We start from the raw sequence: 19,149 nt of genomic DNA, 5'->3' as shown, positions 1-19,149 counted from the left end.
CGATACTAATGATGACAACAGTTTATCCCTGCATGCCAGAGCAAGAATGGATTTCATGATGTCTTCCTGGGTTTCCACTGTAGCACTGAAACATCAGAAGATGTTGCAATGGAAGCTGAAACAGCGACCGACAGATGCTCCATCCTAGGTTGGTCTGGCAGTGTTGCCTTGCACCCATTGTGGAAAGGATGGTCTCCAAGCTCTGCATAGTGCCATGGTGGAGCCAGACGTCCTTATGTTCCTGGACAGTAGCTGCCAATGCATTAAGCATCTTGGTGTACATGGTTATCAGCAGTCGTCCACCCCAATGAACTTCTCAACTGAGATCCCTATGACAAAAACAAAATCTCTGCCTCAACGAGTTGGCATGTGAGCTGACCTTTTTCCCTGTCCAGGCTGCATCTCATTGGGCTGCCTGGTCACTCAGCCCAAGCAAACCCAACTCTAAACTGGCATCTAAGGTATGCACTGTGCCTACCATAGCAGGGCTGAGGAAAGTGGCATGGGGAGGAATGTAGGAGTGGCTGCAGCACCAAGAAACACCCCACTCTCCAACTGCACTTGGCTATTTTTTATTGGCCTTGAGGGTTTCTCCCCACCAAGGCCGCACTTAGAGGGATTTCTTGCTGGCGGGGTGCCATTTTGTCTGGCAACCCCTATCTTTTCCCCTCCCCCACCCACTTTTTTGACCCCCTTAACCTTGGGGAGACCCACTTGAACCTCCCCTCAGCCTCCTCTACTTGGCAAAGCCCTGACCCCGGCAATGCCAGGCTGGAATCTAGGCACCTTGGCAGTGGTTACCTGGGCTTCCTGACAGGTGCCAGGGGTGTTTCAGGGTTCCACCCTGCCCTATCCACCTCTAATGGCCTGGGAGACCTCCCCACCCAGTAGAAGTTACGACTGGTCCACCGTTGTGTGGATCAGTACTAAATGGTGTCCTAGCGAGGTTTCCCAGACACGGCCGATGAGTCCTGGCCACCGGGTGAATCTGGCGTCCGGTTATTTAAATCAGCCTATTCAGATCGGGATCTCACACCAGGCGGAGTCGGGTGACTTGAGATAGGCCCGGCTCCCGGCGCAAAGCCCGATTTGGGGCTTGCGTGCGATTTACCCAGATCTTCGCCAGGCGCAACAGGGTCGCTGAATTGTGACCAATGTGTTTAGCTCATAAACATGAACTTCACTTTCCTGCCTGTCCCTTATGACCCTCGACTCCCTTATTGATCAAAAATCTGCTTAGCTCAGCCTTGAATATATTTAGTGACACAGCCTCCACCGCCCCCTTGGGAGAGAACAACGAGTTTGGGAGACTATGGGCGGTATTCTCCGATTGCCGACGCAGAAATCGTGTTTGCCGATTGGCCGGAGAATCCGTTTTTACGCCAAAATCGAGGGCGGCGCCGTTTTCCGGATGCTCCGCTCCCTCAAAAACAGTGTCATTGGATTACGCCGCACGCATGCCATTGGGACGGCCTCAGGATGTCACCTGCTAAATATGTGCAAATGGGTCATTAAGATCTGTTTGCATTTATTTACATTCCCCATCGGCACGCACCGTGGACCTCTCCGTCCCATTGGGGAATGCATTCTGGCGTCCCGCTCAAAGCCTTCAACCCAGGAATTAGGCCAGTGAAGCTTCCTTGAATGACTTCCAATGTAAGTGTATCACTCCTTAAATAAGAAAACCAAAAATGTGCACAGTACTCTAGGTGCAGTCTCAAGAGTGCAGTCGAGTTGTAGCGAGACTTACCTGCTTTTATACTCCAACCCCTTGCAATAAAGGCCAACAGATTTTACTTGTTATACATGAATGCTAATTTTTTTTCTGATTCATGTACAAGGGCACCCATATCCCTCTGTACCACAGCATTCTGCAGTCTTCCTATTTAAAAATATTCTACTCTTTTATTCTTTCTGCCAACATGGGCAACCTCACATTTTACCACACCCTGCTGCATTTGCCAGATATTTGCCCACTCACTTATCTATCTATATCCCTCCACAGACTTTCCGTATCCTCCTTCCAACTTGCTTTTCTACCTATTTTTATATCATCAGCAAATGTGACTAGTCAGTCCCCTCATCAAGGTTATTAATATAGACAAGTTGTCCATATTATCAATGTATGTAATATAGTCATTAATTTCACATTTTAAAGTGACGAGTATACATCTAAATTGGCACACCAGCCTTAATGCCATCAACTCCAAATGAAGGGGTGAATGTTCTTGTTTTTGTCAACGAGCTGAAATGTTTTCTCTCAAAAGGACTCTCTTCCTGAAAGAGTGATGGAAGCAGAGTCTTTGAATATTTTTAAGGCAGAGGTTGATATAGTCTTGTTAAGCAAGGGGGGAAAGGTTGTCAGGGTGTAGGCGGGATGCAGATTTGAGGTGACCATCAGATCAGCGGCGATATTATTAAATGGCGGAGCAGGCTCGATGGGCCTATTTCTGCATTTTGTTTGGATGTAATGTTGGTGAAGATATGAGTAAAAATGTTGACATAATTAGGTATAACATGTTTAGCACTGATTAATAGTAAAAAGAAAATAAATATCAGTTTTGTTCAATTCAGTTCATTAATGGAGGAGCAATGTGAAAGCTGCTACTTTGTTGTCACTATTGAAGTCGCATTCTTGGAAAGCAAACATTTGAAAACCTTGAGTTCCAATTTTAATAGAGTCATAAATTACAATGAAAACTGGACAGTCTCTTGCATGTATGGATATGTAGCTTCTCATTGGCACCAATGACAGATATAAAAATCTCTTTGTTTTTGTCATATTTATGCTTTAATATGATATGTTCTTAATAGCTTTACTTTTGTCTGATTAAACCTCTGTGTAGCAACTTGAAAGGTTTTTCTATGTTAAAGGTAGCACATATATTCAAGTTGCTCCTGTTGTTTCGAGGCTGCTTGGTCTGGGACAGTTCTCATACTCCCCTCTGTTCTATAACATCACAAATTGGGTTTGATATTCTAGTTCCCCATTAGTCAAATTCATAACGTCACTGACAAGGACTTCCTTGCAGCCTGCAGGTTGCCTTTGGCTAGTGGTAAGGCAACCTCGGATGGAGTTCCTGAGGCATCAGTAGCTCAACTAATTTTCAATTGAGAAATACTATAAAGCTTAGGCTGGGTCGCTGCCTCTGTCGCCAATGGAAATGATCGGAGTGTGCATAGTTCCTGCTCTCGATGATTCGCAACTTAAATGGCAATTATGGTCCGAGGACCCCTATTTGAAGACTGAAATGAGCCTTCTGCCAAAAACAGCCTTCTTTATTTTTTAAAGAATTCCTATATACAGATACACTCCTCTAAAGTGCAAGGATTCTTGTTGATAGGGAAGTATTGAAATAGATAGTAGAACATGACATACAAAAACTCAAATATTTAAAAAATACTTTCATGTTTAGTCATTATTTGTAAGTCAGCTGTTTCTAACAAAGCCCTGTAGGGCGTTGTAGGGTTTGTTTTAAAATACATTTTAATACAGTGTAACTATGTACTTGAAAAAAATCATATACTCTACAAATATTTCCCCATATTATGTAATTTCCACACTCCTATCAGATTACAATGTTCGTCAATTGTGCTTTTGTGCGAAGCAATTATTGCAAAAACAAATCAAAGCAGGAGAAGGAAATGCACATCTTTAATTTTTCATGATTAGTTCCCCCAATAATAAGACATGACAGATCAATTTAATTGTTTATTGTTTATATTATTTGCATTGGTTAAAAAGCATACTTTAAAATTTTAGGTAATTAGTATTTACAGAATGATGCAGTATCACTTGTGTGACAAATAGCCACAACCCCCCAACCCCTCCCCCCCCCCCCCCCCCCCCCAAATGGCAGTTATAGTACTAGGGGATCTTGACACTCTTTTGGTTAGGCCGCTCAACCATTCTGGAGCATGGGTACCATATGAAAAATAACTAATTTGTATACCATTGCTTTCTATACCCTCATGTCATCAGAAAGGGAGTTTCAATTACATTACATTTCTAGCAGACTGAGCTGTATAACATCTGAATATCTCACAGCCTCATCATATAAAACATAATGTACACATGAACCACGTTTCCTTTATAGCAGTCAGTGTGGTCGCCCCACACTTAACAGTAAACTCTATGTATGGCTTTACAAGGGTACATTTTAAAGTACAATTTGCATCTTATTTATTTAAAAGCATTTTAAGTGAACGGGTTAGTGTGCTTACGATAGTTGCCATGGTGACTGAATGTTGCGCTAAAACCTTAACATTAGGGTTGATGGGGGCTGCTCCAGATACTGCTTCAGCAGCTCTCAGTAGACAAATATAGTTCATTACAACCTCGTCTACCTTAGCAACGATTTCCTGTTGCTGTGTTTCAGAAGTCATTACTTTAACTAATCGCATGCAGGCTTCTGTTAAGCAACACAGTACTTGGAAGCTGGACGTCATAGCTACGAGCATTTCCTCTGGGCTTTTTTCTGCAGCCACCATTTTCCTGCAAGTACTTCCCAACTCTCTGGATTCGACTGACAACAGTTGTTCGTATTGGCTAAATCGGAGTTGATGAAGGTCTGCTTTGACATGTTCTTTTTGTCCAATGCCTGCCTGCAAAAGAGACAGCAGTTCGCTGGCATCTTGCTGTGCTGCAAAAAATCCACCTGGTAATGCATACCCTGTGTCCTTTAGTGCATTAATTCGGGCAATCCTACTATCAAATGTCATGCCATTAGTGTCGGTGTGCTCTTCCTCTTTGCCTTTGCTGCTACCAGCCTTCCTGCAAGGCCCCACAGTAGGTTGCACAGCTTTCCAGGCATTTGCAGTGCTGGGAGATGTACAAAATGCTTGCGTTGAACTGGAGAAGAGATGATTTTGGTCGAAGCAAGACAATTGGCCCTTACTGCCATAACCATCATCATCATCTTCAGCATCAATGTCTTTATTAAGGAAACAATAGGTAAAAGGACCATGACACTTCCAGTTGCTCATCTCCACCTTTGGAAAAGGCAATGGCTTAATGTGTCGAAAATCCTTTTGCACTGAAAATATCTCTAATGATCTCAGACTCTTCTTTCCATCTCCAGTCGTGGAGCAGCATGATGCATTTGTTGTCACTGATCCTTGAGAGTGGCTCTTTGATAATCTATCGCCCAGAGGAAGTTCAACTCTTTTCTGTACAGGTTGAGGATCAGTTATTTCGGGGAGATCGCAATATTGGAATCCTATGGAAGTCTTTGATTTTTCTAATAGGGTTTCTACGTTTCCCATTCCTGGTGTAACACTGCTGCTGCAACGCCTCAGCACCTTTTTTCTGGGAGGAGTTATAAGGGTTCCTCCGCCAAATTCACAAGCCGTTTTATTTAGTGCTTTTGTACGCACTGGTTCTACTTTGGGAAGATCAGGTGACTCTTGGCAAGTACTTGGCACCATTGTATCATTGCAAATGTTTGATGGCAGAGTAATATTGTCGACATTGAATTGTTTAGTGAATGCTGAAGTTGCACCTCCTCTTCCTCCTTGCTCAGGCTCTGTGCAAGCTACACTAGGGGTGGCAGAAAAACACAGAGAATCATTAAGCATCTCCTTGACAACATGCTGCAATTTACAATCTGGGTTGCACTGCTTTTTGTCCTCAGCAGAGAGCTGCTTCTCATGAAAACCTCCAGGCAGAGCTTTTCCATTCTCACTGGCAGCTCCTTTACTCAGACTGAGACATTGCTCAGAATGCAGATCTTGTCCTACATGTCTGTCAAAACAGTCAACTTGCCTCCTTTCCTTATTAATTGTTTCCTCAAGCTGCCTAGGTTTCTGAGTCCTCTGTTTAGCTATCTCATTCTCCCTCCTCAGCTTGGATGGTAAGGATGCAAAAAACATACTTCTAAAATTACACAGTGAATTCTTAGGTAATCTACTTTTACTTGAAGGCAGTAAATCCTGGTGTCTAGCATGGCCTGAGTCTTTTGATGTTGAAACTAAGGAAGGGAATGTTAACGTGTTAGACCTATAATACTTAGAAAGTTTCTTATGATCCTTTACACAGCTACTTTCATTTGATAATGTGATTGATGTGCTCTTAAGATGAGGAAATGTGCTGAGTTTAATATCTTGAGATGAGCTACTACCATCATCAGCTTGGGACTTACATGCTTTTTCCACCATATCTGTATTAACAGTTTGAGAACTAACTTCATGAGGTGAACCTGACAAAAGAGGACTCGTTTCTTGATCTCGAAAATAATCATTCGCCTCACTCTCTAACTTACTTTCAAATCTTAAATGTTGCTGCTCAACATCTGCGTAAATATTATCTCTGTTTACTGAGGTACCTGTGGTTTCTTTAATCTTGGGTACTCGGTGGCACCCATCACGTATGGTACCAAATATTGGTTCAGCATTTGAAGGCGCATGCGTGTTATGGGCTGTTCTCCTATGACACATGGCTTCAGCTTGGGGATGCAGATCTTTGTATGGTGTTCCATGGCTTTGAAGCAAGAGTGTTCGCTGATCTTCTGAAATGTAGCCAAGGCCTTTTAGAGAAGATTCCGATAATATGTGCTTAATATCATTTGTACAGAGGGGGGAATCCACTGGGGTGGCACACGTACTACTGCCCGTACTGCAGGCTGCATCTACTGAAGAACACTGGGAACTCTGCAAGGAGTAATGACCCTCGCTTTGTAAAGAGGACATTCTTTTTGTCATATGGTATTCACAAAGTCTAGTCACACTCTGCTCAGCTTCTGGAAGCTCTGACGAGTGATCATCGGGGAAAAGCTCTGTGTCTTCTGAATCAGTCAGGTGTTTGGTTGAAGACATGTAAGTGGTATCAGAAAGAAAGCTTTCATCACGTCTAAGCCCGGGCGTGCTGGCCAAGGAACAACGATCATCTACTTCAGTGTCAGCCTCCTTCCCTTCAAGTTCCGTTCTAGAAACTACGCACGATTTGTGAAAACTTTTACCATTAATTAACCCCGGGAAATGCTTATCAGTCATTTTTTCCCCTGAAAGTTGAAACCAACTTTGTGTCTCTCTACGGAAAGTGGTGCTTTCTAAGTCAAAAGTGGCTGTACCATGACTGTTCTTTGTAATCAACGTGTTGTATTTGCCATTGGATGACATGTCATCGCCCAGTTCTGTCTTTCTGTTGCCGTGCTGCCTTTTCACTGATATGCTACCATCAAATGCTATCTTGACACTAGTATCACCTGTCTTGTTTTTTTGCTTACTTGGGCAAGAATACATCAGAGACCCCATCTGCAATTTGCTGAAGTAGTCAGTGACAGATTTTGTCTCCATCGTCTCTGGCTCCATCTCAATTTCCTCAGAAGGAAGAATTTGTTTCGAAGGCACAACTTTGGACTTTGCATTGCTGCCCCGTTGAGCAGCCAAGGAATGTGTGGCTTTTGGAATCATTTTAGAAGTGGGCCCTACGTTCTCGTTCTGTGAGATTGGGAATTCAGTTTGCTCTTCTTGAAGTTGTTGATAACCTTCACTGGTGGCCACAACCATATGCATGGAACCCTCAGAATGCTTCTGTGCTGAGGCTACCTCAGAGTTTTCAGTCATTTCAGAGGAGTTTGTCTCATTGCCAGAATCCGATGACGACTCAGGGCTATAAGCTCTTAATATCACTACACCTGTATGCCATAAGAGAATAAACACCCAATTAATTACTTCATCATAGGCACTTTTTAAATCTTAATAAAATAGGTTTATTAAACAAACTGTTTAGCATTCTTAAATTTCAGTGCATAAAAAGCATCCAGTGCATGAAATATCAACTAAGACTGTTCCATTAGCATGCCAGATCAGAAAATGGGATGACACACTGATGGCAAAATTTGTTCTGGAATGTTTCCAAGTTGTTAACAAGTTTACAGATGGAACATTATGACAGTCAATGAATAAATGTTACTATGGTGAAAGAACCTGAACTGTCATCAGTTTGCTGGACGGATTGCTCCTCAGAAGCTGCCAGTGCCTCCAATGCTTGCAAAGTGGACACCACTGCATCATCCAATGCTTGCTCACCACTCTGGTCTTCGGCCTGTGTAGGAACGGCATCTATGAGTGACACAGGGATGTCATCATTTGGCGAACATTTGGTCTGGGCAGTCTCAAGTGCACTTTGCACTGGTTGATGCTGGCCATCTTCTTCATCTGAGCTGTTGTCTCTGAAACCAGGTGGAGGGGCAGCGATTGCTATATTCAGCGTGTGAAGGAGAAAGTCATCTTCATCATCATCATCACCTCCAGGTGGAGGAAGTGACGTTAAGTCTATTATATCATCACTAGACCCAGAAATATTGAGAATGTCAGTTTTGTCTGCCTCTCCAAGTGGAATATCTTCCTCACAACTGGCCTCATCCTCATCCTCAGCATCATCGGTGGTCTCTGAATAACAGATGTCATGTAACAATGGCTCTTCAATGTTTTCTGCACTTGCAAACATTCTGCTATCATGGATGTTTGCATAAACAGCATTTGTATCAATGTTGTCTACATCGATCCCTGGGAACGAAAACTCTGAGCATTTAATATCACTTGCATTGGCCAAGTACATAGATGTCTGTTGATCTAAATTGCTTGGACTATCATCCAGCAATCTTTCATATCCAAGGTTTCTTGGGTTAAAGGCAGCTACATTGTGATCCTCAAAGACAAAGGATACCTTTGCTCCCCTCGGAGATTCCTGTACTGTTTTAATAGGTTCTTTCCCAGAGGAGGACAGCCTGTTATAAGCTTTGTTTTCAGCTTCTAGAGCATTCATATATTCAGCCCCGAAGTGACTATGGTCATTAGTATCTGTAATCTCAGTTATTAAGTCCCCCCTGGAATCATCATGGTAAATTGAATTATCTGAGAAATCTATGTTTTTCTGCTTTGATTCTCTAATAGATGATGGCTGAGCATCTTCCTTTTTAGCCCTAACATAGCATGAACTTTTCGGTGGATAGTTCCATTCTAAGTTGTGCGTATTATGTTTAGTCTTGTATTCTGAATCTATGTAAAAAGAAAAGGAGAGGGATAATTATTCACAAACATTCAGCATCATTGTATAACACATAAAGTACAGAATGCTTTAATATTAACAATTATACAAACAAACTAGTTTCTCTTCTGTGGTGTTGTACAGGAGGGTGAAAATTAGAGGCTGCAGGATAATTTCATTCGAGCACAAGGATTTAATTTGGTCCCCATTTTAAGACATACAATGTGTTCTTGTTTTGCACTTCCATTATAAATTTCCATTTCTACACTTGTATTGGAGATTGTCTATGTAAATTTGGTCTGCTACAATTATTTCAATCTGACAGTGGTCTGCATGCTATGCTTCCAACAATTTCCTGACAGATATTTGTTCTAGGCCGCATTTGCTGATGCTGCAATTGCAGAGAGCAGCATTCTAGGCAGTTGACTGCATTAAGGAAGGCACAGATCAAACTCAGCTGGAAAAAAGCACTCTTCCCGCTCTCTCTCACTTACCTCCCCTCTCCTGAACTATCACTATCTCGCTCGCTGTCTCACTTGCCAGCCACTCACTGACTCCCACTCATCACCCCTCTCCTAACCTTTGCTGTCCTGTTCGCCATGGAATTTGACGCCCCCCTCATGATATATCTCCCTTTCATCATATTTTTGATAATTTGACCTAATATGTCCTTATGTGGCTCAGTGTCATACTTTACAATGCTTCTGTGAATTGTCTTGGCACATTTTATTACATTAAAAGTACTACATGAATATGAGCGGTAGTTGTCGAAAGACAAACTGAACACCAATAAATCCAAGGCCAGACTATCACGTTCCTGCACCACTGGGGGTGGAGAGTGAAATTGAAGGGATGGGTTTCCCTCCAGGTTCTCACAACCTCCGATCACACACCGATTTTACTCTGTGCTGTGTTGTGTTATGCTGCTTCATGTAGCATAAGCTGCTTCCTTGATGTATGCTTTGACAAAGGAAGCTCCAGACAATGAAATTAGTTCAACTTGTTTATTGAACTATTAACACAGTTCTTAAATGAGTTTGACTCTCTGCTAATCTAGCTGTAGTAACTCAGTCTATCTTTACCAGCCTGCTCTAAGCCACGTGCTGGGTGTGATGCTGCTGATCAACCCTGACGTACTCTCTGGACGTCTGTCTGGGGAAAGAGGCAGGGCATGTGTGCCCTGTCCTTTTATATGGGTTGTGCAGTGCCCCCTTGTGGTCATGCCACCTCTGGGTGTCCTGATTAACCATTGGTTGTGTCCTGTTGTAATGACCCATTGGCTATATATCTGCATATCATGACATCTCTGGTGCTCCCTCTAGTGGTTACTTAGTTGTAGTGTATTTACATTAACCCCTTGTGCATACACAGTGATGCATATCACCACAGGCTGGACAAGGTCTCGGGAGGGAAGCCCCTCCCTGCCCCAAGTCAGGCCCTTAATCGCCAGCCTTTGGCCACTTAAGGGCCATTTCCTTTCCAGGCTCAATTTTTTGGCTGGTGTGGAGATTGAAATTGTATGACCCAAAAGGAAAAAAAACGTTCAGACCAGTTTTCTTATTTGCCCATTATACTGTTTTTTCTCCTGGGGATAGGGGGCGGGGGGTGTGCTTCATGCCAGGCCTTCACTAACCTCCCTGCCCTGGGACTGCTTGAACTTATCTGGACCTCTAGTAGCTGGACTTAGCCTCGGGCATCTTGCTGTATTTCTTCCTCTGTCCACTGCAGCACCGTCGCTGCAGGGATTGGAGAGTTGCTGGCCCAGTGAGGGAGGGGAGTCTCGCCTGCAGCCACTTGATGCTCTTTTGAGCATGAATTGGCTGCGAGGCATTTGGAGCATCTCTTCGGAAGGCAGGAAGCAAGTGCCGCCGTCCCCCTCCATCCAAACAATTCAGACCCTAATGTATCAGCCCTTCATTTTAGCTTATCCTTTTAAAACTTTTGTTTTTAAATTAAGGGGCAATTTAACGTGGCCAATCCACCTAACCTGCACATCTTTGGGTTGTGGGGGTGAGACCCACACAGACACGGGGCGAATGTGCAAACTCCTCACGGACAGTGACCCGGGGCCGGGATCGAGCCCGGGTCCTCAGCGCCGTGAGAAAGCAGTGCTAACCACTGCGCCACCGTGCCGCCCTGTACATTTTAGTTTTTAAGTTATTGGACTTGATATGACACAGCTGGTCAGTCAGGAAACTACAAGGGTGAGACACTTGGAAATCAGTGCTGCGCCTGCTCTTTGAATGCAGAGTCAACATTAATTTGAGATGCCACAATAAACCAGAAAAATACTAGAAATTGCAAAATCATTGAACTGCGAAAGAGCATCATATTCAAACAGATGGAGAATTAGATGGGTAAGGGCATAAAGAAAATATAAAATGAAAATATAGGTTTAAATTCAATTCAAATACTATTAAGGTAGATTGAAAAGGGAATTATGGTGACAGCATTGAAGGGAGAATGTGCTCTCAAGTTCATTTAAATTCCCATTGCTTTAAATTTCTTTAAACGTTAATAAAGGGCAGAATCCAAATGAGGTATAAAGCATAAAATTAGGGAGCTTAAAAATTAGCATCATTCCCTGATTCTGTTCCAACAATCCTGCTAGAAAGAGCATGTGTGTATGTGCACAGGCTGGCTGTGGACAGAATTGAATTTGACAGTGATGACATCTGGAGTTGAATAGCTTCCCAAAGCTCAATGTTTAGGATCACATGTGGTCACATAGCCATGGACCACACCTCAACAGTACTCAATGCTTTATGAGAGCAGGGAGGAAGATCAGAGGGAAAAGGTGGGTAAACAAGAATGGATGGAAACACATTTTTAGTAATTAGACAGGCAACAGGAAGATCAGTGCTAATATTTAAAAATTGTCACCTCTTTACAAATGGAATCATGTGGTTGCAACTGGGGAAGGTCTCCTTTGTACCCTAGGTGCAACAAAACTATGAACTACTTTATATTTCTTTAAATATAGCGCATGGAGGAAATTTCCCCACCCTCCAACATAGCATAAATTCATGCTTGTGTCAGCTTCCAATTATTAGTCTATCGACCTCTTCTGGTGCTTAAATTCTCTCAGTCTTATATACAAGTCTCTACCTCTCTCCCCATGAGGGACGCTGGTGAGGAGGTAGGCCCCAAGAACTACCTCAGTTGGCACAGGGATTGCACTTGTACCATCAACATTATTCTGCGCAACACACGAGTCATCTAGCTGACAGCTAATCAACCCCAGTTTACAAGTTACTCTCTGATATTTGGAAATAATGACTAAATTAACGTTTTGAATGTAATAGAATCAGAAAAAAATTACATGCTCACATCTAATGATGCTACCTGCTTCATTATTTGCAGTGCGTTTGCCATGAGCCATGTTAAAAATGGAGCGTCGTGAGTCCACCAACAGCCTGTAGTATCCAGCTGTCAAGCAAGCAAGGTTCATTGCATCTGTTGACTCCATTAATAATATGATGGGCTGAAAATAAAAAGACATGAGCTTGAGATTCCTTCAGTCCAGATCGAGAAAAAAGTCATTTCAATTCGTTAAACTTGTTAACCTCCCTTTGTAATCTTTAAAGAATAACTTACACAGGGAAGCGTACTGATTGGCACTGCGCCGCAATCTAAGATGCATGGATCTCCTTTAAAATTTAGCAGCGACCGTAAATATGATTGGGTCGGCATTGTCACTTGCTATATTTTGTTAAAACCAAAACTACCCGTTTGAAATTAAATTTGTATCAAATGCATTCATTGAGAAGGCGTGAAATCAAATCGCACGACTGCAGTGTGTTGAGTTAGAACATGGAAAATTTATGTCAAATTCAGGTCAAACTGATGGGATTTACATACTTGATTTAAGAATGTGTGGACATTTTCACCTCATTCTTTCATTATTTTGCAGTTATTTAAATTACAGACTTCCAATGTTGCTTGCAGTTAAAATGTACTGATCAGTGATAAAATAACAAGAGGTGGTTTTAGAAATTTGAGATTTGATTTGCCGTTATTTTCCTTGGTTTTCTGATCAATAATCCTCCAACTCCATTTGTCTTAACTCTAATACCCCTACCAAACCTCACATTAGAGCACTTGCCTTGGTGAGACTCCCTTGTCTCTCAGTTTGCTTCCCCACCTCCAATTAAATAGCATTCTCTTACCTTAACATCCAACACATTCAGTTCAACTCTAACATTGTTTTCCTCTTCTGAGAACATCTCAATCTTGTTGACGTGGCTGAAGTCAGCCAGTAATGACACAAGGTGTGTTTTCGCATTGATTACATGGCTTATTCCATATCTTGGTCCCACTAATAAAGTGACTTCAGAGTGCTTCTCCCCTTGCTGTCAGAATCATTAAAAAAAGACAATACAGGGTCAAACTTAAGTGCATGTATATTTTTAAATTCAAAAATCTGACAAAGATTTTATATTAAAAACTAGAATGAATTATATGAAAATGTGAAAAGAGATGCAGTTTTAATTAAAGAAAATAAATGGAATATCACTACACTGTGAAACAAAATAGCTGCCTGGTTGTTCAGACTGTGTACAGTATTTCAATCCATTAGTTCTCATGGAATTCCTACAGTGCAGAAACAGGACATTTGCCTCATGGAGTCTGCACAGACCCTCCGAAATAGCACTCTTCATGGCCCATGCCTGTGCCCTACCCCATAACTCCACCTAACATTTGGACATTAAGGGGCAATTTAGCACATCCAATCCAGCTGACCTGCATATCTTTGGACTATGAGAGGAAATTGGAGCACCCGGAGGAAACCCAAGCAGACACGGGGCGAATGTACAAACTGCACACAGGCAGTCACCCAAGGTTGGAATCGAACCTGGGTCCCCGGTGCTGTGAGACAGCAGTGCTAACCACTGTGCTGCCATGGTAATGTCAAAGTATGGAAGGGGGGAAAGGAGTAGAACATTAGTAATTGGGGACTCAATAGTCAGGGGCACAGATAGGAGATTTTGTGGGAGCGAGAGAGACTCACGTTTGGTATGTTGCCTCCCAGGTGCAAGGGTACGTGATGTCTCGGATCGTGTTTTCCGGGTCCTTAAGGGGGAGGGGGAGCAGCCCCAAGTCGTAGTCCACATTGGCACTAACGACATAGGTAGGAAAGGGGACAAGGATGTCAGGCAGGCCTTTAGGGAGCTAGGATGGAAGCTCAGAGCGAGAACAAACAGAGTTGTTATCTCTGGGTTGTTGCCCGTGCCACGTGATAGTGAGATGAGGAATAGGGAGAGAGAGCAATTAAACACGTGGCTACAGGGATGGTGCAGGCAGGAGGGATTCAGATTTCTGGATAACTGGGGCTCTTTCTGGGGAAGGTGGGACCTCTATAGACAGGATGGTCTACATCTGAACCTGAGGGGCACCAATATCCTGGGGGGGAGATTTGTTAGTGCTCTTTGGGGGGGTTTAAACTAATTCAGCAGGGGCATGGGAACCTGGATTGTAGTTTTGGGGTACGGGAGATTGAGAGTATAGAGGTCAGGAGCACAGATTTGACTTCGCAGGAGGGTGCCAGTGTTCAGGTAGGTGGTTTGAAGTGTGTCTACTTCAATGCCAGGAGTATACGAAATAAGGTAGGGGAACTGGAAGCATGGGTTGGTACCTGGGACTTCGATGTTGTGGCCATTTCAGAGACATGGATAGAGCAGGGACAGGAATGGTTGTTGCAGGTTCCGGGGTTTAGGTGTTTTAGTAAGCTCAGAGAAGGGGGCAAAAGAGGGGGAGGTGTGGCGCTGCTAGTCAAGGACAGTATTACGGTGGCGGAAAGGATGCTAGATGGGGACTCTTCTTCTGAGGTAGTATGGGCTGAGGTTAGAAACAGGAAAGGAGAGGTCACCCTGTTGGGAGTTTTCTATAGGCCACCTAATAGTTCTAGGGATGTAGAGGAAAGGATGGCGAAGATGATTCTGGAAAAGAGCGAAAGTAACAGGGTAGTTGTTATGGGAGACTTTAACTTTCCAAATATTGACTGGAAAAGATATAGTTCGAGTACATTAGATGGGTCATTCTTTGTACAATGTGTGCAGGAGGGTTTCCTGACACAATATGTTGACAGGCCAACAAGAGGCGAGGCCACATTGGATTTGGTTTTGGGTAATGAACCAGGCCAGGTGTTAGATCTGGAGGTAGGTGAGCACTTTGGAAACAGTGACCACAATTCGGTGACCTTTACGTTAGTGATGGAAAGGGATAAGTATACCCCGCAGGGCAAGAGTTATAGCTGGGGGAAGGGCAATTATGATGCCATTAGACATGACTTAGGATGTGTTGGTTGGAGAAGTAGGCTGCAAGGGTTGGGCACACTGGATATGTGGAGCTTGTTCAAGGAACAGCTATTGCATGTTCTTGATAAGTACGTACCAGTCAGGCAGGGAGGAAGGGGTCGAGCGAGGGAACCGTGGTTTACCAAAGAAGTGGAATCTCTTGTTAAGAGCAAGAAGGAGGCCTATGTGAAGATGAGGCGTGAAGTTTCAGTTGGGGCGCTTGATAGTTACAAGGAAGCGAGGAAGGATCTAAAGAGAGAGCTGAGACGAGCAAGGAGGGGACATGAGAAGTCTTTGGCAGGTAGGATCAAGGAAAACCCAAAAGCTTTCTATAGGTATGTCAGGAATAAAAGAATGACTAGGGTAAGAGTAGGGCCAGTCAAGGACAGTGGTGGGAAGTTGTGTGTGGAGGCTGAGGAGATAAGCGAGATACTAAATGAATACTTTTCGTCAGTATTCACTCCAGAAAAAGATAATATTGTGGAGGAGAATGCTGAGACCCAGGCTATTAGAATAGATGGCATTGAGGTGCGTAGGGAAGAAGTGTTGGCAATTCTGGACAAGGTGAAAATAGATAAGTCCCCGGGGCCGGATGGGATTTATCCTAGGATTCTCTGGGAAGCCAGGGAAGAGATTGCTGAGCCTTTGGCTTTGATTTTTAGGTCATCATTGGCTACAGGAATAGTGCCAGAGGACTGGAGGAGAGCAAATGTGGTCCCTTTGTTCAAGAAGGGGAGTAGAGATAACCCCGATAACTATAGGCCAGTGAGCCTAACGTCTGTGGTGGGTAAAGTCTTGGAGAGGATTATAAAAGATACGATTTATAATCATCTAGATAGGAATAATATGATTAGGGACAGTCAGCATGGTTTTGTGAAGGGTAGGTCACGCCTCACAAACCTTATCGAGTTCTTTGAGAAGGTGACTGAACAGGTAGATGAGGGTAGAGCAGTTGATGTGGTGTATATGGATTTCAGTAAAGCGTTTGATAAGGTTCCCCACGGTCGGCTATTGCAGAAAATATGGAGGCTGGGGATTGAGGGTGATTTAGAGATGTGGATCAGAAATTGGCTAGTTGAAAGAAGACAGAGAGTGGTAGTTGATGGGAAATGTTCAGAATGGAGTTCAGTTACGAGTGGCGTACCACAAGGATCTGTTCTGGGGCCGTTGCTGTTTGTCATTTTTATAAATGACCTAGAGGAGGGCGCAGAAGGATGGGTGAGTAAATTTGCAGACGACACTAAAGTCGGTGGAGTTGTAGACAGTGCGGAAGGATGTTGCAGGTTACAGTGGGACATAGATAAGCTGCAGAGCTGGGCTGAGAGGTGGCAAATGGAGTTTAATGTGGAGAAGTGTGAGGTGATTCACTTTGGAAAGAATAACAGAAATGCGGAATATTTGGCTAATGGTAAAATTCTTGGTAGTGTGGATGAGCAGAGGGATCTCGGTGTCCATGTACATAGATCCCTGAAAGTTGCCACCCAGGTTGATAGGGTTGTGAAGAAGGCCTATGGTGTGTTGGCCTTTATTGGTAGAGGGATTGAGTTCCGGAGCCATGAGGTCATGTTGCAGTTGTACAAAACTCTAGTACGGCCGCATTTGGAGTATTGCGTACAGTTCTGGTCGCCTCATTATAGGAAGGACGTGGAAGCTTTGGAACGGGTGCAGAGGAGATTTACCAGGATGTTGCCTGGTATGGAGGGAAAATCTTATGAGGAAAGGCTGATGGACTTGAGGTTGTTTTCGTTAGAGAGAAGAAGGCTAAGAGGTGACTTAATAGAGGCATACAAAATGATCAGAGGGTTAGATAGGGTGGACAGCGAGAGCCTTCTCCCGCGGATGGAGGTGGCTAGCACGAGGGGACATAGCCTTAAATTGAGGGGTAATAGATATAGGACAGAGGTCAGAGGTGGGTTTTTTACGCAAAGAGTGGTGAGGCCGTGGAATGCCCTACCTGCAACAGTAGTGAACACGCCAACATTGAGGGCATTAAAAAATTTATTGGATAAGCATATGGATGATAAGGGCATAGTGTAGGTTAGATGGCCTTTAGATTTTTTCCATGTCGGTGCAACATCGAGGGCCGAAGGGCCTGTACTGCGCTGTATCGTTCTATGTTCTATGTTCTAATGATTTAGAAACATCAGCAAGGTTGCGAGACTGAAAGACTTGCTTAAAATAACTGACAACAACTTATCGTTCTTTGCAGTATGTACCTTTTCTATTAGAAATAGAATTTATTCTTTATCTTAACCCGTGGATGTCTGATTGGATAGGATTGCAGCATGGTACTGATAAAAGGACAACAATAACCATAGCAACACAAGACCAAGATTATCTGTAAAAGGCTTCAAAATGCAGAGAGACATGCCATGCACTTTGTGTGACTGTGATAAATTGGGTTACTTCAATGAGTGCAGTCAAATTCCTGTAGAGTTTGCTGGAGAAAGCAAACCCAGGAACCTGGCTACTTGTGAATGGGACTGAAGCATATAAAGGTAAAGATATATCAAAATGATTGGATACTTGATGGAACAATGGATTCCTTTGCTGCTGGAACACAATGATGAGATGCTATCTGTAAAATGTTGTTCATAGTTGAACCACATGGTTTAAAATTAAATTCTGGAGTTTAATTTTTATTTAAAATATTTTTATTTGATTTTTAACATTTTAACTATACCCCCCCCCCCCCCCCCCATTTCCCACTCCCCCCTCACCAGCTGATGGTAATCAGCTCTTTAAAGAGTAATATAAACAAACCCCACCTCTTGTGGAACACCTTACTTGCCCCCCTCAAAATGAATTTATCCGTCTCCAAGTACAGAACTCTATCCCTCAGCCAAGCTGAGGAACAGGGCGGAAAGACTGACCTCCACCCCAAATGAAATGAAAAAACGAAATGAAATGAAAATTGCTTATTGTCACAAGTCGGCTTCAAATGAAGTTACTGTGAAAAGTTAGTGAGCAAAGGCCAAAACATCTGCCCCCGCTCCTGTCTGCAGTCCCGGCAAGACTGACACCCCAAATATGGCCGCCTCAGGACCAAGTTCCAAATCCACATGCAGGATCACCAACATGGTACTGAAAAACAACCTCCAGAATTTCTCCAACTTCAGGCAGGACTAGAACATTTATGCCGATTTGCCAGACCCCTCCGACACTGCTCACAGAGGTCCTCCACCCTCTCAAACAACCGGTTCATCCTTGACTTCATCAGATGGTGTGGGCTTAGGTAGGGTGCTCTTTCCAAAGGCCGGTGCAGACTTGATGGGCTGAATGGCCTCCTTCTGCACTGTAGATTCTATGAGGTGTGCAGTATCATCCCCAGCCTTGCACATGAATTGCGGCATTCACCCTCCGCAGCACCTTCCAACACAACCCCTTCTCCGACCCAACTTGTCCTCCCACTTGACCTTAACCCCCTCCAATGCCACCGTACCCTCCTTCAAAATCCTCCTGTGGATCGCTGAGATGACTCCCGCCCCCACCACCTCCAGCCCCATTACCAACAGCATCCCCCTCCAACAATGAGGAAGGCGGTACCACCGGAAAAGGTAGGAAAACCTACTTCGCAAAATCCTGCACCTGCATATACCTAAAGGCCTCCTCCCGTGGAATCCCAAACATTCCCTTCAACTCCTCCAAACTCTGGAGTATAATTTGATTATTTTGAGGGCTCACAGAACACATCACCAATGAAAAGGTGCTGCAGGGGACTGGTCGGAGGCATCTGTGGAACATCGTGACGGAGAAACAGTCAAGGCTGGCAGGACATGTATTTTGCCTCCCAGACAGGCAGCAGAATAGACACCACTGGACGGAAGAAGAAGGCGGAGCCAGCCAAAGACGATCTGGTAATGT

At 43.7% G+C, this 19,149-nt stretch overlaps 1 protein-coding gene across 12 annotated transcripts in view; it reads right to left on the bottom strand.

The window, feature by feature from the left end:
- Nucleotides 1-3,851: 3,851 nt before the first annotated feature.
- The window catches only part of frmpd4 (FERM and PDZ domain containing 4), a 1,288,989-nt gene continuing 1,273,691 nt past the window's right edge, over nucleotides 3,852-19,149 (bottom strand). For 10 of the 12 annotated variants that reach the window (XM_038802435.1, XM_038802436.1, XM_038802438.1 and 7 more), the window contains 4 exons: nucleotides 13,159-13,341; nucleotides 12,320-12,473; nucleotides 7,927-9,000; nucleotides 3,852-7,634 (listed from right to left, as the gene is read on the bottom strand). In XM_038802435.1, coding sequence (XP_038658363.1) covers nucleotides 4,180-7,634; nucleotides 7,927-9,000; nucleotides 12,320-12,473; nucleotides 13,159-13,341 — 4,866 coding nt within the window. In that variant the 3' untranslated portion in view covers nucleotides 3,852-4,179. The remainder of the gene's footprint in view (nucleotides 7,635-7,926; nucleotides 9,001-12,319; nucleotides 12,474-13,158; nucleotides 13,342-19,149) is intronic. The other 2 variants (XM_038802446.1, XM_038802437.1) reach the window with 2 other exon arrangements.

The sequence above is a fragment of the Scyliorhinus canicula genome, chromosome 7 (assembly GCF_902713615.1).
Source record: "Scyliorhinus canicula chromosome 7, sScyCan1.1, whole genome shotgun sequence".
Taxonomy (NCBI): Eukaryota; Metazoa; Chordata; class Chondrichthyes; order Carcharhiniformes; family Scyliorhinidae; genus Scyliorhinus; species Scyliorhinus canicula.
Note: the sequence above shows the minus strand (reverse complement) of the source record. Positions and strands in the feature narration are given on the sequence as shown.